We start from the raw sequence: 20,104 nt of genomic DNA, 5'->3' as shown, positions 1-20,104 counted from the left end.
CAAGATAACAATACAATTTAGTCTATTGTTTCAATACACCAGGTCTTTTTTTTTTCCTTTTGCCACATTCCATGAATTCGCTCAACTCTCAACTCTTTTCAAGGTGCTTTCTACATAGTGCCAGACTTATATCGACATGATAAAAAAAATAAATCATGTGAAAAAGGCAATGATCATAACTACCTAAGTCAGCTCCATTCCAAAAACCAAATGATCAGATATCATTAAAAAAACAGCTGTTTTACTATCCTCCCGCATTGAGACACTATAAGGGTAGCTGCGTTAACGCACAACCAAACTGACAAGAGAAATCCTGTATGCATATATTGTCTTATAAAGTTGCTACTGATCAAAATTAAATACATTTTTTTATCATTTGATGCTTTATTTTCCATTGAGTACAACCAACCCACAAACAAAAAAAATTATCCTACATTAGAACCTCAAATTTTCTGGACTGGAAGACAAAAAAAAAAGCAAAAACTTTCCATTTGCAATTTGAATTTTGACAGTTTTCTCAATTGATTAATTCACAAAGGATTCTCAAGGCTTTGAAAGCTGTGATTTTTAAAGTCAGTGATATGGCACATCAATCTTAGTGTTGTGGAAATATGGTTTGCATGTCTTGTTTTGCCTGACATTTTGTGTGTGAAAAGAGTTTTTATGCTTTAGTTTTTGTACACACAGTCATAAAGGGATATTTCTTGTGACTTCTGATGGTAACAGTGAAGTGACATAGTAAACAACCGTCTAAAGTGACAGTGCAAAAATCCACGGTACAACTCTCACTTGAAGCACCATGAAATTTTTGAGGTCTTAGTTATTTTAGGTGGCAAAACTTTTGCTCTTCTCTTGGCCATTTTCCAGCCTTTATGCTAAGCTAATCTAAATTAAACTAACATACTGCTGTGTCTAGCTTCATCTATAAAATATAAAATATACCGCAAATATAGAAGAGGTATCAATCTTTACATTTAGCTCTCAGCAAGAAAGCAAATAAAGCAACTTCTCAAAATGTGGAACATCCTCTTTAACATATGATCATGTCCTCAAATGTGAACAAATGGTAAAACGAACATAACATTTGATCAAAGAAGGCAACAGTTGAATAAGAATGTCAGGTCAAAAATCAGTTAACACTAAACTTCAATCCCTCTTACATCTGCTGTAGTAGCTAAATATGATGTTGTCTATCCATCTGCGGAACTTAGAAACGGCAGTGTAGACCCCGGGAAACTGGGCATCAGCACAACCTGTCCCCCATGACACCACTCCATAGACCCGGCCATCACATACAAGTGGACCTCCTGAGTCCCCCTAAAACCACAGCATGGAGGAAACACAAGGGATTATATTAAGGTCTGTCAAGCGTCCAACTAAAGTCACATTTTGCTGAGCAGGACACTTTAATATATCCAGTAACACCAGCGACTAATAAGAGTTGTTTATGTTACCACAGCATGAAGTACTTTAATTTGTCAGTGTCCTGGGTCTTATATTCTTCTGCTTCTTAACCATTTCTCTCAGAAAACATATTCTCTAACTGGATTATGTCCAGAATCTCTTTTTTTTGTTTGGTGAGTGAACAAAGTGGTGCCAAGTTTTTGAACTGCACTGGGGTCAGCAGAAGGTTGTTGGGATGGATGGTGAGCAGATGAAACACTCACCTCTCTCTTTCTGCTAACACGAATACTCATTGCTGGGAATTTGTGTATTAATCTGCAGCTGAAATCACTTATTTGAGCATCTTGCTTTTTAATATTGCCTAACAAAGATAATGTGTTTTAGGCACACATTTCTAAGAACACTTTTCACCAAGGGTTAACTTATTTTGATACTTTTGGGAAAGTGGAAAGAAATATAGCCTATAAGCATACACTGGCTAAAAAAAATGTAAAGCCCTCTTACCTGACAGGCATCCTTTCCGCCGATACTGTAACCGGCACACAGCATGTTTTCTGTGATGCGGCCATTGAACGACTTACTGCTGTTACATTTTTCTGAGGAGATTATGGGAAGCTTGACAGTTCGAAGTGTGGAGGGAATCTGCCCCCCTTCTGGGCTGGTGTATCCCCATCCTGACACTCGACACACTCTGCCCTCTGCTATGGCAGCGTCCTGCCTGGGCAGCAGAACGATGGAAACGTAGCTGTTCAGATAGATGGGGGCCTTGAGCTGGAGAGATTGTGGGCAATGTTGTCAGTGATCAGTCCGACTGAGGATATGTACATCTTCCGTTACCCTCTAAAATACAATCATGATGAATAAAGTATTTTTCTTTTTCTATTTCTATTTCTAATAAATTAAGAAAAAGGCTTGTATTTTCATACCTTTATAAGCATAATGTCATTGTTGTTTGTGGTGCTGTTGTACGCCGGGTGGGGTACCAAAAACTGGGGTTGGATTTCTTGCTCTGTGCCTTCGTAAATGGTCAAAGAGTAGTCTCCTGCTACAACCATCATTTTGTTCACCCTGAAGGTAAAAAAATAGTGTTAAAGTATGGACAAAATTGCTACAGTCAGCAGCTTATGAGCTAATTCTTAGAAAGAATGTTGATCAGCACCTTTCCAAAGTTGATGAACAGTTTTTTAAAAAGGAAGATACCTGCAGCTCACTACGCACTTTTCGCCTGACTTGAAAAGCTACACCTAATTCTGTTTTATAAAACCCAGTCATTGCAGAACTGAGTGTATGAGCCTGACATCAGTAAATAGATGTAAAAACTCATTTTGATATTCACTGAAAAGATTCATCAAGAGAATAAGCTTATTCATATGCAAAAAAGACAGTAAAATATGATTGATGTCGTTAGTGTCTGTTTTTATGTGTATCAGTTCTTTTTCCTCTGTTGTACATTTTATCTACTCTCTTTTGTTCTATTTGCTTTTGTATATGTGCTTTAATGCACTTTGGATGAACTCGCTCTGCTAAGTAACAAACTAAAAAAAATAGCTATTAATGTTTTTTTTTAATTTTATTTCTTATTGCAAGAAATTAAATATAGTCTCTTTATTTCTTGAGTTTATTTATATTTTATAGGCAGTCTTGGGTTTAGGCTTATTACAGTTTGAAAAGAAGTCTAAGCATAAGCTTTGACATTGCCATCATTGTCCTTTTTATGGAAGAAGTTTCAGCATGTCAGGGTGTAAAAAACAATCCTTTATACATCAAAATGAATGACTGCTGAATTCCATTTAGCTGCATTGGTTCCAGGATCCTAAAACTTTATACAATAGAACACTTTCCAACGATTTCATGATTGTTTTTTTAAGTTTGACTTTCGCTATTTTCATGGCGGATAGTAAAGTAAGGAAAATAACAGCAGGAAAGATGCGTTTTCTATTTTGGTCTTTCAGTAACAGAGCTTGCACAATCTAGGTTCCTGGAATTGGACCACTTGACTTGAATGTTCTTGTATTAGGGTTAATTACCTAAGTGCTTTTCGTGCTATGATGTAAAACTAGAGTTGCACGACTTTTTCCAAATTACATCATCCAGTAGTTATGTGGATTTTATTTGGAGCAGTGTTTCTGGCCACCTGAAAATAGTATGCAGATCTACCACAACATTAAATGCACAGACCCATAAAGTGAGTGGCACTGCTCATATTGTTACAGTGTAATGCTCTGATGGGAAAACCTCCATCCTGCCATTCACTTAGATGTAACTTTGACACTTTCCAACTACCTAAACTTTTTTACAGACCAACCAAACCAACAAACTGACAACAGCACTCCCCTAGGACAGCAGTAGGCCCTGCAAAAACTGCTCATGAAAGGACTCAAAGAACATGATAAAGAGTCTGAGGTGTTCAGCCTGCCCCAAACTCCTCAGGCACCAATCTAATGTGATCTGAAGGCATTTCTGGAAAACAATCCCAACCCACAAAGACACCTTTCCACATTCCACACAGTCCAAATGTTGATTTCTTTTGTTAACATCACAAAACTAGACACTCCAGGGAACTCTCAGATGTTATTTGTCTACATTGTTACTGATCTTTAGGCTAAATATACTAAATATTAAGGGAGTGATCAGAATGTTATAGAAGATTTGTGTAAGTCCATTATTCTATATCATAGTGCTTTGTTGTGTGAATATGAAAGTATTACAGGAAAAACTATGAGCAGTGAGAAGATTTGAACAATCAGAAGAAATGCTTCTACATGGGTTTGCCATAATAAGAGTTATCTATCCCATTCCTATACTATCCACTAAGAATACTGCATTTACTTATTGATCTGTGCACCTGTATACATATTGTGATTTTGTGGCAAATTTACACTTTAAATGCTATGCAGAAGAGGCCTTTCTCATCAAATGATGGTAGACTTGAGACTTGCTTTTTTTTAATTTGATTATTTTTTGGGGCTTTTTATGCCTTTATTAGATAGGACAGTGTAGAGAGACAGGGGGCAGAGAGAGGGGGAACAACATGCAGCAAAAGGATCTTGGGTTTATCAGATTTATGAGTAACAAATGTTTTTCAGTTCAGTCATTATAAATGTGAAGATATGAACACATCTCACATTGAGCCATACCCATTCTTGTATAAAGTCAGGAAAACAGAAATTTCTCCTAATAGCATTTACCATCTCATAAGAAGTCTTCCACATTTGGTAAATTACATTACAACAAAGCCAGAAGGGTTGACCAGACTGGTTAGAGGTTTAAAGAGCTACACTGAACCTCAGTGTCCCATGTTTGTGTTTAACTGGGTACCTCTGTTAAAGGAAAATGGGTGGGAGGATATGAGAAAAAACATAGGTAAAGTTGGGAGAGGATTGTACTTTGATTTTAACTGAAATCCCAAAACTTTTACCCAATGCATTTCTGTCCTTTCTCTGATGTGGGAAAGAGTGTGATCCCCAAGTCAGGGTACAGAACCGTTATCGTGATTTACAGATTTGATCAGCACCAATTCGAGGTGGACATGGTAAATACATTAAGTATCCATTAATCTATCATATTTTCTCAATAAATCAATAGTAAATAAGCAATGCTTTATGTGCAAGCAACAGCATGAAACTAATTGAGATGCAGTCTACGGTCAAATACCACAGGTAAACTGGAGCTAGTTTTTCCTTAGATAATCATTGAAAATGTCAGTCTTCCTTCAAAATGTTTTCAGTGTTGCAAATTATGCTCAAGAAATTCTAACAGGCAGCCCCCTAAAATTTCAGATGAACCACATGTCGATTTCCTTTAAATGCCAATGTTTTTACATGTTCACTGAGGGGAAAGTAATTTCTCCAGTTCCACTTCACTGACTTGCTGCAGAAAACAATTACAATGCTGTCCTGAGCTGAGTGATGAGTTGACAAGCTCTTTGACTTTTCCCAATAATTGAGTTGCAAGAAAAGAATGACAACAGAATGAAATCTTTCCAAAGCTGGCACAGTGTCACCGCTGACTGAAACGCTGAGGAACACAGGTTTTCTCTAAGCAAAGAAAACCTAGTTATGGGAATGAATGTCAGTCACTGCACCACTGAGGCCCTGTACACATGAACACGGGTATTTTAATCATTGTGTTTCCATCTATCGTTCACATGCAAGGGGTTTTTGTCTTGAAAAGTCAGATTGTGCTCCACTCTCTGTTTGGTTTAACAGCAAAATGTGCTCCAATCTCTTCTTTGTTTCCATGGCAATACCTGACCTTGCCAAGATCAATTATGATCTGAGCTGGTGCTAACCTTGCTAACAGGACATAACATGTTTGCCCATAAATGAAGAGTTACTCTCTGACTATGCTGAAGATCAGAAGGGGTTACGGAGTACACCTTGCCTCTTAAAGGAATAGTTCGCCTCTTTTGACATGAAGCTGTATGACATCCCATATTAGCAATATCATTTATGAACATTGACTTACCCCCCGCTGCGTCCTGTGAGCCGAGGTCCAGCCTCGTTTTGGCGTTGACGAAGGTAGTCCGTCTAGTTGGCTGGGCTAAACAAATAAAGCGTCTTGCTTCTCAAAACAATATGCGTTCAAAAGAGTAATACATTTGCATCACAAAATCGTCGATGTAGAAAAAGTCAGACCTCACATCGCTTGGCGCTATTTTTGCCTCCCTTGATATCAATGCGTCCAGCCACCTAGCGATAGCCGCACCTGTTGTTTACTGCTCGGAAGCAGGGGAGTGCTCGGTCTGCTCTTCGGTCTGCACGGTTTACATTGGACGCTTTGATATCAAGGGAGGCAAAAATAGTGCCAAGCGTTGTGAGGTCTGACTTTTTCCTGCACAACGATTTTGTGATGCAAATGTATTACTCTCTTGAATGCAAATTGTTTTAAGAAGCAAGACGCTTTATTTTTTAAGCCCCAGCCAACTAGCCGGACTACATTCGTCAACGCCAAAACTCGGCTGGAACTCGGCTCACAGGACGCAGCGGGGGGTTAGTCAATGTTCATAAATGATATTGCTAATATGGGATGTCATACAGCTTCATGTCAAAAGAGGCGAACTATCCCTTTAAAGCCATTCTCCAATGATATAGAACCCCAGGTCAGACCTCGAGTTGGTGGTACAACTTTGAGAACAAGGTGGTTGTGGAAGGTGCGTTTCTAAGATCTGAAGTAATCGTTCATTTATCATCATTTATCATCATTTCCAGGGTTTGTTCTGAGGCATGACCTGGTATCATCTCTCTACTCTCTAACGATGTTAGGAAAAGTCAGTCAACACTGACTACAATCAAAGTTTTTCATTCACAGGGAAATGAGCAACACAGATATTTGGGAACCTTACAACAGCTTACATACAGCATACTGTATGTCATTTAACAAAAGATATATTATATCAGTTTACTGATGTACTGATGTAACCCTAGAAACTGGATTAAACACCAGACCAGACATTATCTGACATGATTGCATCCTAACGGGCCAAACCGCTCGTAAACCATCTGAAAGTGTTCTGTCAGTGAGCTTTGATGCCACCATTCTGCTTGTGTCAGATTACAGCAACACAGAGCTCCATTGTGTCCTGGGATTGTTTTCATGTGCTTTCTTTCAGTGCTGACAATTCACAGAACTGACCATCTGATATGGCTTTAAAAATCTTCCAATAAAATTCTATGTATTTCTCACAAAAAGTTAAATCAGGGCACAAAGGGAAGACTGTGTCCTGGGATTTATTTTCCACTTCATCAAGTTTGTGTTTCTGCCTGCCTGAGGTCAGGCAACCTGAGGTAAACCAAAAGAAAACAAAACAAGCTCACCCAATATTACAGTGTGCTGCTGTGATTACCCAGAATCTATTTATCAGGAAGCCCCCGCAGAAATGCTGGCGGTCTGTCGTCTGTATCGACACAACATACTTGATGGAATGTGGAACTGGTGCGTAGCCTCCCACTATGCGTTCCTGTGGAGCATCCTGACCTGCAACATACACACACAGAGGCACGAAGAAGATTAACTCAGACTGGCTTTAGCAAAAGAAACTCCCTGCTAACATGGTTGAGTCTTCATTACAGCAGTTGCAGCATCAGCGAGAACAATACAAGTCACTACACAGATGCTTCTCGCTCAGCAGGTCGATATAAAAACGATCTCCTCTCTCAGTTGCATTCACAGGGAGGAGGAATCTCACCATCATTATCTCTCTGGTGTTAACACAGAGTTCAGAGGCAAAACTGTTTGGAGTTAAGTCTGACTTAAGTTGTGTAAAGTAATTCATCACATGAACTCAAGTGCTGCACTCAAGTGAACTTTGGAAGCTCACATTTTACATTATTACTTACCTCTAAATTTACCAGATACATCAGTTAAATTGTACTGAACACATCAGCCCATCAGTAGGCCAGTTATAACAGTTTATATATTATATTTATGATATTATACCACTTGTTTGCCCTGTTGATGAAGATTCTCAGTCATCCAGGTCATAATCATGACCTTGAATTAGGGCAACTGGACTTCTTTTTGGATCTTGAAGACGTTTCACCTTTAATCCGAAAGGCTTCTTCAGTTCTGAGCTGAACTGAAGAAGCAAGTCATAAGAGCGTGTTCAAGTTCTTATGACTTGGTTGTCTTATTTATTGGTATTCTTAGCCAAGCAGGCTTTACTGAAATTTAAAATACAGGACTGTTACTCGGTACGGTGCTTTTAAGGGTTTTTGATGTTTGACATCTCTCAACACAACACTGCTGATTTGGGCGGAGACAGATGTCTGCCGAATCCTACACGCACTCATGATTCCTCACTTTCTCCAATGGACAGATACATCACTCAACACTGTTTTGGCCCTCAGGTGACACAGAAGAAACCATCATGCCTCAATGTCCAGTATAGTCTCATGGGCTTGGGAGTGCCTTGGAAAACCATATTCATTCAACACAGGCCATTGTTGCATCCAGAAATGTAACTTGAAGCTACATTACACAAGGAGGATTCCATAAATTAAGTCTGCACAGAGATGCCACAATGTTCTGTGAGCACAAGCGAGCCCACATTTCAGCTTTTGGGATAAAACTGATGTCTGGTTTGGTTTGAGAAAGACATCCAGGCTATTAGAAGTGAAAGGCCTGCGTCAGAGACAATGATATGGATGACTTGTATGTGTGTGAAGGTACCATTGATTTAGAGATGTGTGTTAAAATTTTAGAGAGACATATGCCAGAATTAAAGCGGCATCTTTTCATGGAAGGTCGCAGGACAAAGCCAGACCTTATTCTGCCTATATTACAACAACATGGCTTCATAGACACAGAGTGTGTTACTTGACCAGCCTGCCTGCAGTCCAGATCTGTCTCCTGTTGAAAAAGTATGGCACATTATGAAGGTGAGAATCAGACAATTAAGGCCACAAACTGTTGAGCACCTAACAGCTTGTATTCAGCAAGAATAGATACAAATTCATCTTGCAAAACTCTGACTATTAGTATCTTCCCAAAGGTACCCAAACGATGAAAAACTACAATTATTGTGAAGAGTGATGTAACACAGTGATAAACATGCCTCGACCACAACCTTTTTGAGTGTGTTGCTAATACTACATTTCAAATTAGTCAGAAAATAATATTGCTTTGGATTGTTTTTGTTTTTTTGTTGAGACAAAGTGCTACCAGATTCAAATTTTCTGGAGGTTTTTGGAAAGTTTTTTTTCCATTTTGTTTGGTCAGGTTTGGGCATAAAGAATATTTAGCTAGATTTAAGTAAAGTTCATGACTTGGGCAGCCTGACCTCACCAAAAACACAACAGGAGTAGTCAGAAAACAACAAAAGTGCCTAATTTTTTCAGGAATGTGTCTAAATAGCATGCCTGGTAGTGTCTCCACTTCATTTTCTCCCTGGTAACCAAGAAAATCGATGAGAATTTTCATGCTCTTTGTTGTATTTAAAAGAAGTTATAGCACAAAAAGTCCACCAACGGTTAGATCAGATATTCTATCCAATTTAAACTGATGAATTTGAAAAAGGCATTCAGCTTTGGAGTCTGCGGTGCTTAACATCTTTCTCCACAGTGAGGATCAAACTTAGTTTGAGGGGGACTTTCAAGGTTGGTGTTCTGAGTTTGTTTGCCAAAACTGTTAGTTTTAAAGCAGTTTTAATTCAGAGATGTGTTTCCTGTCACAAATCATCTTCCTGACAGGGAATCATTTTCCTTTCATTTGCATCTAGGTCAGTTTGAGAATAATTGAAGGTGTGTTAGCGCGAATGAAAAATTTGATCTTGTAATATTTCAGTAAAATTAATGTAAGTGTCATTTAAAAGTACTGACTCCATCCATTTTCTATACCCACTTAATCCGTCAGTCGGGTTGCGGGCCAGCGGTCATCAGGCGAGAGGCAGGGTACACCCTGGACAGGTCGCCGGTCCATCACAGGGCCACACAGAGACAAACGAGACTAACAACCACACACACGCTCACACCTCAGGACAATTTTAAGTGCTAACCACCACACCACCGTGCAGCCCCAAGTACTGACTCATTAAGGTTAAAAATAGAATATTTGAAAATCTCAAGGGAGATTTGGAGCTACTGAACAACACCTTTGACAGAAAAGTGTTGAAAATCATATTACACACCAAAGGTCTCACAATCGACCTGATTAGCTGCTGGAAATGTTAATAACACACCTACTTATTCAGTCTTTGTCGGCCAAGTCCTAAATGTTTTGCATTCAAGACACTTGCTCTCAGGACCCCAGTAGGCTATGTCTAAAGTGATTCTCAGGACAATGAGAGTATCTATCCATTCATCTATTTTTTATACCTTCAGGGGGCTGGAGCCTATCGCTGGTGTCACAGGGTGTTAGGCAGGGTACGCCCTGAAAGTCCCTGAGAGTATTGACATTGTTAATACTTAATGGAGAAAACCAAAGTTGTAGATCACTGTGACTGATAGCAATTTCAAGCACGCAAATGGCTGTCAAGGATGAAACTGTAGCTCATTAGCGTCACAGATACTGATCTGAAGCTATAATGAGTCGCTGTGGTGCCTCTCAGGAACAAAATGGTAACTCTATACGTTACACACAGCATTGATTGGGTGTCTGAGATTAACGCACACATGCCTGTGCACTAGAGAGCATTATGTAACGTGGAACTTAACCTTCAACAAATAGTCTCAGTTGTATAGAATCTGCCTTGAAATGGAAATAGAAATATTCCAATATATATATATATATATATATATATATATATATATATATATATATATATATATATATGTCATAAGATTTTTATCATATTGTTTTTTCATGTTTTATTTTTTTACATCTGTATTTTCAAAAGAGGCATAGGCATAGGACAAATTGAAAGTTTTTTTCAAGAAACTATACCTGTTAAGTTAATCTAAAAGTTCTTGTGTTGTTTTAGATGTTTTTGTAGATTATTAGAGTTTCCCAATATGTTTTATTTTTGTGACATAATTATTTGCCTTGTTAGCCTTTTTGTAAGTTCACTTTTACTCACCTTTTCTTTTCTAAAGCTCTTAATTGTTGTACAGGGTATCCGTGTGCATGGTATTTACTAGATTCCTAATAGTATATTACAGTTTTAAATTAAACAACCAGTGCAATTAAGACTATTTACAAGACATAACCCCATATCATTAAGGCTTGCACTGAATTCTACAGCTCAAAAACTACCTTGATCTTGAAAATATCACAAAGAAAAAATGATGTATTGATTGGATCTTTTCTGAAATATTCTCATCTTTTCATTTAAAAAGATAACACTTGCCCATTCTCTTCTTAGCTATTACTCTGCTTGTGTAGTGTATGATTTAAGGTGGTATGGTGCTCAATCATACCCAGATGTGAAAAGTCTCTGAGCCACACGTTTTCTCTCAGTGGACCATCAGAACTGTGAATGACAAAGGTGCTAAAAACTATGTCTTAAAAAAAATAATAGAAGAGACACCAATAAGATAAATAAATAACAGTGATACAGTTTCATGTACACTCCGTTTATGAACTCAAAACCGTGATTATGTTGTCTTTCAGGATGTTTGGAATATTTACTCCAAACATCCCATCTATTTCCTGCCATTGTAAATTCACTAAAAGCCTCTCATGATACTGGAAAATAAAAAATACTAATTTATTTTGAAAAAGCTTACTTACAGTTTACAGCCAGGACTTCCAACAGTATATAAAGCAGTAAAGATGGCAGAACCATACTGAGACAAAGGGAAGAGCAGTCTACACTCAGTGAGAGGCTTAACCTGTGTGCTACCTGTCTATTTTTAAGGGGAAGGCATCTCACCTGCACTCTCAGGTTTCTTATAGTTTCTGTTTCCGTTTCCATGGTCACGTCCTTGTCTTAGGCCAATATATAATTGAAGCCTCCTCACCGTGGCTCCCTTGTCTCAACACTTCTATGACCTACTCAAGCTGTCCTATACCTGTCCATTGTTTACATAATTTCCCAATTTATTTTTGGCTCACTTACTGTCACCTGAAAGCAGAAGGATGCACTGTGCTTATTGTGCTTCTGTCAGCGAATAAGTCATGGCTATATATTAGGTTTAAAGTATAATTTAGCAGCTACTCTGATGTAGTGGCCCCTCTCAATTATTTCAAGTTTTTGACAGTTTGTTGATTTGTGTGATTAAACATCCTAATATAGATCAAATGGGCTGCTGACACAATAAACTAAAGGAGATAGGGGAAGGGGAACTGCAGCGAGGACTGTACAACCCACTACGCCGCCGACCACCCCATCAATGAGGGTTTTGACAGCTGAAGCTTTTGTATTAAACCAGGTCAAGGTCTCATTAAGGTGTCATTAAAAATGGAGCACAGCTCTGGCAGGTGTCATCACACCTTCCATCCCTCTGCGCAGGTCCTGACCTCAGCTGACTAATAGCCCTCCATGCTGATAGCTTGAGTTGTATTCTCTCTCTCCTCTTCTGAGGGCTGACCACTGTTTTTTTTCCCCACATGATCTGCTCCTCCATCCAAGTGCTGTCATTCATCTGCTCAGCCTCAGTCCGAAAAGTTATAGCCCACACGAATGCACTTTTCCACAACTCCCCACCATGTTTTAGTGCAGACTCTTGTTGTTAAATTATGAGCTGACATGAAATGGAAATTTGCCAACATTAAGAAGCCCATTTGCTGTAGCTTTTATTAGCAGAATACATAGTAGGAGAGAAAATAGAGAGAAAAACAGAGAGGAAACATTATAAGCAGTGTAAGGACAATTTTTTTCTAGAATAATTAGAACTACAACCTCTCTGAGGCACTTATACTTACACAGTGCACATGACAACAACAGCATATGAACTACTTCTGTAAAACCTGATGCCACGGATATATTTTTGATTTATTAAAATGGTCAGAAGACCTCTGGGAGTGTTCTTGTTTTTGTACGTAGTCAGACTGAGATTTGAGGAGTTTGGAGGCCAAGGCAACACTTTGAGCACTTTATCATGTTGGTTCATGCTGTTCCTGAGAAGTTAAGTGGGGCACACTTTCTCCCTTGTATAAGCTGCTACAGGGGAATAATGTGAGGGTATGAGGATAATGTGCCGTCAAAGCTGTAGCTTGGTGTTTCTGCTTTTAATCTACAGAGCTCCATTAGCAGTCTCCGAAAGTTGAGGCCAAACAGTACGAATAGTCCACATAGAAAATTACAGGAACCAATCCTGATTACTGGTACCAGCCAGTACAACCCTGGGCTCAGTTTGGCATTGAACATTGAACACAGAACAGTCTTTGTGATTCATGTTTTATTAACATGTGTTAACTGTGATAGAATTCATCCATAATGCAAACCTGTTGTCAACCAGATAAGAGACTGTCTTTGAATGGATTAAAGGAGGTTAAGTACATTGACAAACATGTTCATAAGCATAAAAATCGTGAAAGTAATCAGTTGATAAAAATTATTTTTCTTTGCTGAATTTTGATATTAATCATCTGGATAATCTCCGTTTTCAATTTGTGACTGTTCTAGCTCTGAGGTCTACTCAGTGCTGTACCAACGTCATCGTTTCACGTTTGGTGGTGTGCGTGGCGTGGAGAAGGTAGGACCTGGATGTAGATATTCAACAAAAAAATAAATAAAATAAAAAACAAAAACTTGATTTATTCCAAAAGATCCACCAAAAAGCGCAGCTGAGCCAGAATACAAAAAAAAAAACTTAAACTATGAAGAAACTTGAATAAATCAAAACTTGACGAGGAATATGAAAAACAAAAGGACAAACTTGGCTAGACATGAATAACCATGACAAGGAAGCATAAATAACAGCGAGGATCTGGCAATGATGCATGGGAAACCTGGAAACTAAATCCTGAAGGGGGTGATTGGTGATGGAGTGCAGCTGAGGGGAGAAAAACAGATAACATGAGTGAAGGTGATGACAGAGTGAGAGAGATTAATGAAAATATGGCAAAAACTAAAGACTAAACCGGAACTTAAAACTTAACAAAACTAAGACATGACAGAAACATAAAACAAGACCAGATTGTAAAACATGACACATCGCTTCTCACTACCAGTGACTCAGCACATTCTGTTGGATTAAAACTGCACAAGTAGCTTCATAAATCTGGTAAGATCATGCCTAAAATTGTGTTTCAAAGTTTTATTATCACTAATTTCCTTACTAATTTAAACAAATAAACAAACTAATTTTTAAAATGTATGCATACATTTAAAGAATAAATACAAATAGAAAATATGAATGTAGTATTCTTGGGGTTTCTTTGTAAAAATACTCAGATATAAATTTGTCTGCCAAAGTTTAAAGCCAGTTTATCATAGCATACTAATAAGTGAAATAATTGCACTTATGTAAAATAAAAACTACAATTCTTTCCTTTAAACTTTCTATAGAGTTTAAGGCAATGAAGACAACAAACTGTACACTCTGAGCATGATATGAAAATCTTTCTTCTCATTAAGTGTTATTTGGGTATTCTGCTATATATGTCCTAACACAAAGTAATCCTTATATAGATTAAAAGGAAAAGTGCTTTTCTAAACATGTTACAAAGTGCTTCACACATGCAGCATAAAATGGAGCAGTGTTGCAGTCTACCAAAAAATAAATCAATAAAAAGGCTCTCTCAAACACCTAATTTAAACAACAAAAAATAACCCGAATCCAAAAGAAAGAAGGCATTAAGGGAAATTGTGAAAGGAAAGTATGTTTTAAGAAGAAATAATTTCCCTGTGGGATAAATAAAGTATTTTTTTATTGTAATTTTTCTTTTTGGTCGATTTATGGTCATCTCTTAGGACCACCTGTCACCTCTGGTCTTCAGTCGGGCACCTGAATCAGAGATAAGTCCTGGGGATCTGGGTCCACGTAAAGAGTTGTGGTTGTATGGTACTAAGATCAGATAAATATGGGGATGAGAGGACACAAAGAGTCTTTGAAGCCAATAGCAATCTGTAAAATCAATTCTAAAACACATTCGAAGACAAGTGAAGGGCTGTTTCAATAGCCAAAGCATGAGATGATAAAGTGTGTAAAATGTGTCTGTGTCTTTGAAAGATAGAGTAGTTTGCCTTTTGGACATATTCATTAGCTCGGATTTGGTCATTGAGTGAAGTCAGCATACCAGGATGAGAGGTATGCTGACTCAGTGCAAAAGAAACACCATGTTTCTGGATAATATGACCAAAGGAAGCATTAAAAAAAAACATCAACCCAAAACAGATCACTGGGAGACAATAGTTTTAACAAGCTTGAATGGTGGTTGACTAAGACAAAATTGTTATCTGACTATAGGACGAGAAGCACAGAGACCATTCCAATGCGGTATTATAAATAGCACCGTATATAGCATTGGGTTGGATATTCATACCAATGGCATTCTTTGAAAACTGAATATTTTCATTGGTAATACACACGTAATAATAATGTCGTGATTTGATGCTTTTGCCCGTAATCATGTAGTCAAAATCAAATATTGTGACAGGCTTAGTACATAATTATAAGATATGTTAAGTTGGACCACAAAACATAGAGTAATGCTCTCAAATTTTACACACTGTACTACAGTATTCCATGTTGGCGCACACTAGTGTGTTAACCGACATTATTTTTATTATTATTTTTTTATATTTTTGTTGGGCTTTTTATGCCTTTAATGATAGGACAGTTGGAGAGAGACAGGAAGCAGGGGGCAGAGAGAGGGGGAAGGAACTGTAGCCTCTGTACATGGGGCGGCTGCTTAACCCACTACGCCACTGACCACCCCGTTAACCGACATTTTTAACTGAATTTATGAAAATATATTTTACATTTCCCCTCCTTTTATCAGGGAGGGCGGTGCCCCAGGGTCTCCTATGGGCCGGTCACCACTGGTGGGGAGGCTGATGGGGCGCCCCCCTGCTAGTTCCGGCTTCTATGCACTGTTGTCCTGTAGGACTAATGGATTTACTTCTCTGACTTTTGGAAATTAATTTATTTTTTGGGGAGATTTCCCACAGCCATTCAGAAAGTTCAAATTATTCCATCCAAGTTTCATTCAATCACCAAGACTGTGATAGTTTATTTTGCCCGTAACCTGGTGATGATGATGATGTGCAGAGGCGTTGCCAACCTAAATACTTTCTGCTTAGATGGAAAACTAGGACTTTTAAATGGACATAATGCAAGAGAACACCTGAGCTTTGTCATGTAGTAGGTCAGCTTCATTGTTGCAGCGTGAGATGGTTACAGTACACAGCAAGACGAAAAGATAATTTAAACAAAAGATTTATGCGTGGATACAGTTACACTATAAAGGACAAGAGGAGAGCACTGGTCTCAGTAGCTGGAGAAGCTCAGAAGATTCTGGTGTTTTGGCATTCAGGTAAGCAGAGGAGAAGACTGTCATCCTCTTTTGATTAACTTGATACTTGATATTCAATGATAACACTACATTTTACAGTGTAAGTGTAATTTGAAGTAAGTAAAAAAAACTATAAAATAAAGTTAAGCATAATGACATATCAATTCTAAAAATAATCATTTTATTGTGTATAAATGTGTAAAAGCTGCTTAAAGTCGTGTTTCTGTGTTACAGGCTGGAGGTACAAATATGACTCCACAACAAATCTCTGCACCACTGCTGCTTTTGTATTTATCAATATGTTCAGGTAAGTAACCAGGCAAGTTCCTTGAAACCGTAATGCAGGACAAACCCAAAATGATTTACTTATGTTGTTGAACAATGTTAAACAGTACCTTCACAGAGCTTTGAAGAGCTTTTGAATAGTGGATGGAATAGTAACTCTGAGATCACAAAGCCTCGTATTATTAATTTAGTTGTTTCCTATGTCTGTTTTTTTTCTTTCTTTCTCTCTTCACTGCCTGTTATCGCTGCCTACAGAGACGCATGCTGGAAGGATCATTGGAGGTCAAGAGGTCCAGCCCTACTCGATCAAATATCAGGCGTCCCTGCAGACTGAGAATGGGGAACACTTTTGTGGAGGAACCCTGGTGCACCAGCAGTGGGTGGTGTCTGCTGCCCACTGCTGGAGACCGTAAGTACTGACACAAGACAGGTACACATATACTGAAAAGCAATGACATATCAAGAGGAGCTAAAATTATTTTATTTTTTTATAGATTTTGTCAATATTTACTGAACACTATCTTTTTTCTTTTTGATTTAAATGGTAATGTGCTTTATACTGTAATTTACGGTCAGAGGGAAGCAATTTGTGTCTTTTTTGCGATTCTCAGGAGCCATTTGATGACAGTCGTGTTAAGTGAACACAGTCTGACCAAAACAGAGGGATTTGAACAGATTTTCAATGTGTCGAAGATATATGTCCACAACTATAACTACAAGACATTCAACAATGACATCATGCTCCTCAAGGTACATTAGCAGACACATAATCTAGAGCTCTTGACATGTTCGTACGCCTCTCACTTTTGTATTTAAGTGACAGGTGATGGGATTACTTAGCCCGGCATCTCACTGTTGTGTGGCTGCAACTTTGCTCTGTGTTACAGTTGAGTCAGCCGGCGCAGCTGAACTTAAACGTCCAGCCAGTTAAACTGCCTGATGAAAACACCCCCCCACTAAAGGGGGATGTCTGCACGGTGAGCGGCTGGGGTGTGACGCAGGTCTATAGTTACGTCCTCTCCCCTGTGTTACGGGCTGTGGACGTAAGAGAGATATCTTCCTGCAAGTGGTATTACTGGGGCAGGATCACTGAAAATATGGTGTGTGCTGGATCTCCATATGGTGGCAAAGATTCCTGCCAGGTAAAAATACATGCAACACTGCATAGGTTCTGCTGCTTTGTTATATGTAATGATAATTGATTAAGCATTTTTTTCCATGCTCACAATCACCATTATAAAACACTATTATTTTCCATTTGGTGTAATGCTCACAGTTTAATTTTGCATGCTAATATTTAAGGAATTTCTAAGAAATTACAGTTAAAGGATTCATTTTCCAGGTTTTTGTAGTGGACAAGTCACGTGAAGAGCGACTTGAATTTCTGTACTTATGCTCTGTCTTGGTGATCCACAGGGCGACTCCGGTGGTCCCCTTGTCTGCAATAACTACTTCGAGGGCATTGTCTCCTGGGGTATCAGCTGTGCAAATCCATACTTCCCGGGCGTCTATACCAAAGTGAGGAACTACGTCGACTGGATCAATTGGATTATTGACAGAGACGCGGCGTAAACAGTTGCCATAATTCTCCTTTACTTTAAAAACATGGCTTATTTAGTATTTTACCTTTTTCATCTTTTAAATAAGTCCTCCAATCAAAACGGCAAAATGGGTTGTTTGTACCTCAAAATTTTACTGCGGTTCAAATGAAAGTTATACTGTGGATCTTTTCACTGCATCACTTCTGCATCCGACAGTTGTTTTCTTTGTCACTACACATTTTCAACCATTAGAAAGTCCCTGTTGCAACACAGTCCACAGTCCTTCTCAGAGCATTCCGGGCTACAGCACTGTGTGCCAATATCAACCTTGTTACATGGTCTAAAAACCCACAATATAGCATGGAATGGGGTTAGAAGAACATGATGTTTAAGAGGAAAACGCTATAATATATCCTGTGCGTTCCTGAATGTAATTATAGAGTCATCATTACCTGCATGAATATGCAACCCATGGAGTCGTTTTGCGGAGGATTGTTTCTATCTTTTATAGGACTGACTGTTCACTTTATCTCATCAGGTTAATTGTAACCTTTAATAATTAGTTTAGTCATTTGTAAATGCAAAGGTTTCCCTGGAAACATGTTAAAAACATTTTCAGTCCTCTATACTTTTCATAGATAGATAATGCATGAAAACGGTTTTATTATTATCATTGACTTTATTACGGGAGTAGAAGTGATAAAGTTAAAGATATGTTCATCATTACATAGAGCTGGACAACACTGGAAAATTTATGAACCCAGTCATGTTCATTAGCATCTTCATCTAGTACAGCTTTGAAGACATCACACTAAAGCACTGGGTTCATAAAGTGACAAGTGGTACTTCTCTGATGTTACTTTTGACAATGAATTAAAGAATAAACCATCTGCAGTGAATATGAATGTGAGCTGTTTATCTACTAACACAACACTCCCTTTAAAGGATCATGCTATGCTTTATGGGTTTCCCCTTTTTACTGTATCAAATAGCTTTTTTACCATTCCTCAATAAAGAGTCTTTTATGATGCTCTTGACCTGCCTGGGATCCATGATTATCAGCCCACGCTTTTCTCCTGCAACATATCTGCCTCCTGTCTATGAATGAGTTTAGTCCACCTCAAACAAAGAATGAGAGGCTGCCTCCACCACTGCTGTTTTTGACCATTTAAAAAAAAATAAAAAATAAAATTAGCAGACTGGACCTTTTGGGAACAGCGCCTCAAAAAGACAGGAGATTAAGTTGAGCTTTTCACACAGGAGGTAACAAAAGGTGCCTCAGTATATGTGAAAAATTGTTTTCTTTTATCCAAATGATAATATGTCACATTGTGACGTGTGGCTTGTAACAACATCAAAACAACAACAACAAAAAAGGAGCCGAGGATTGACGAATGATGCTGCTGGCTGCCCTTTGACAGGGATGTGTAAGCTTGTTGAACATATTTTCTTATGGCCAAATATTTCCCATCTTGTACATCAATATACAAAAACAGTATTTCTACTATGGTAATTACTGAACTACAGATTTACAGATAAAGTGTAAACCCGAAGCTGAGAGGAGTGACTAGAAATAATTGTGCTATTAAGTATTTTTTATTATTATTATTATTTGAATGGATTAAATATTTAAAGTATGCTGCTGTTTTTCTCTCTAACCGAGTCATACTGTTATCACAGATATCTTTAAGTTCTGAGCCTGACTGGTCAGCACTCATGTACTGTATGAAAATAGTCTTGCTATCTTGCTATGTGTTTGTATTTTGCAAAACGAGATACACGTGTTCTAAAATTGTCCTTGTGAGTGAGTGTGAGCGTGCATGGTTGTTTGTCTCTGTGTGGTCCTGTGATGAACTGGTGGCCTGTCCAGGGTGTACCCTGCTTCTCGCCCATTGACTGCTGGGATAGGCTCCAGCCCCCCCGCGACCCGACCGACGGATTCAGCGGGTATAGAAAATGGATGGATGGATGGAGATACACGTGTACAGTGTGTGTTTTTTTTTTTTTTTAAATGAAGTGGCCACATGCAATCCATA

The 20,104-nt window shown here is 38.4% G+C and overlaps 2 protein-coding genes across 2 annotated transcripts; one reads left to right on the top strand and one right to left on the bottom strand.

The window, feature by feature from the left end:
- Positions 1-1,095: 1,095 nt before the first annotated feature.
- Positions 1,096-11,652, bottom strand: LOC142390372 (trypsin-3-like). The gene is made up of 5 exons (XM_075475784.1): positions 11,572-11,652; positions 7,221-7,380; positions 2,331-2,472; positions 1,909-2,175; positions 1,096-1,317 (listed from the first exon to the last, which is right to left on the bottom strand). The coding sequence occupies exons 1-5, from the start codon at positions 11,624-11,626 to the stop codon at positions 1,147-1,149; spliced, it is 795 nt and encodes a 264-aa protein (XP_075331899.1). The 5' UTR covers positions 11,627-11,652; the 3' UTR covers positions 1,096-1,146.
- Positions 11,653-16,169: 4,517 nt separating this feature from the next.
- LOC142390421 (trypsin) lies at positions 16,170-19,107 on the top strand. The gene is made up of 5 exons (XM_075475836.1): positions 16,170-16,263; positions 16,783-16,936; positions 17,139-17,277; positions 17,415-17,669; positions 17,944-19,107. The coding sequence occupies exons 1-5, from the start codon at positions 16,170-16,172 to the stop codon at positions 18,097-18,099; spliced, it is 798 nt and encodes a 265-aa protein (XP_075331951.1). The 3' UTR covers positions 18,100-19,107.
- The last annotated feature ends 997 nt before the right edge of the window (positions 19,108-20,104 follow it).

Source organism: Odontesthes bonariensis, chromosome 10 (genome assembly GCF_027942865.1).
Source record: "Odontesthes bonariensis isolate fOdoBon6 chromosome 10, fOdoBon6.hap1, whole genome shotgun sequence".
Classification (NCBI taxonomy): Eukaryota; Metazoa; Chordata; class Actinopteri; order Atheriniformes; family Atherinopsidae; genus Odontesthes; species Odontesthes bonariensis.
Note: the sequence above shows the minus strand (reverse complement) of the source record. Positions and strands in the feature narration are given on the sequence as shown.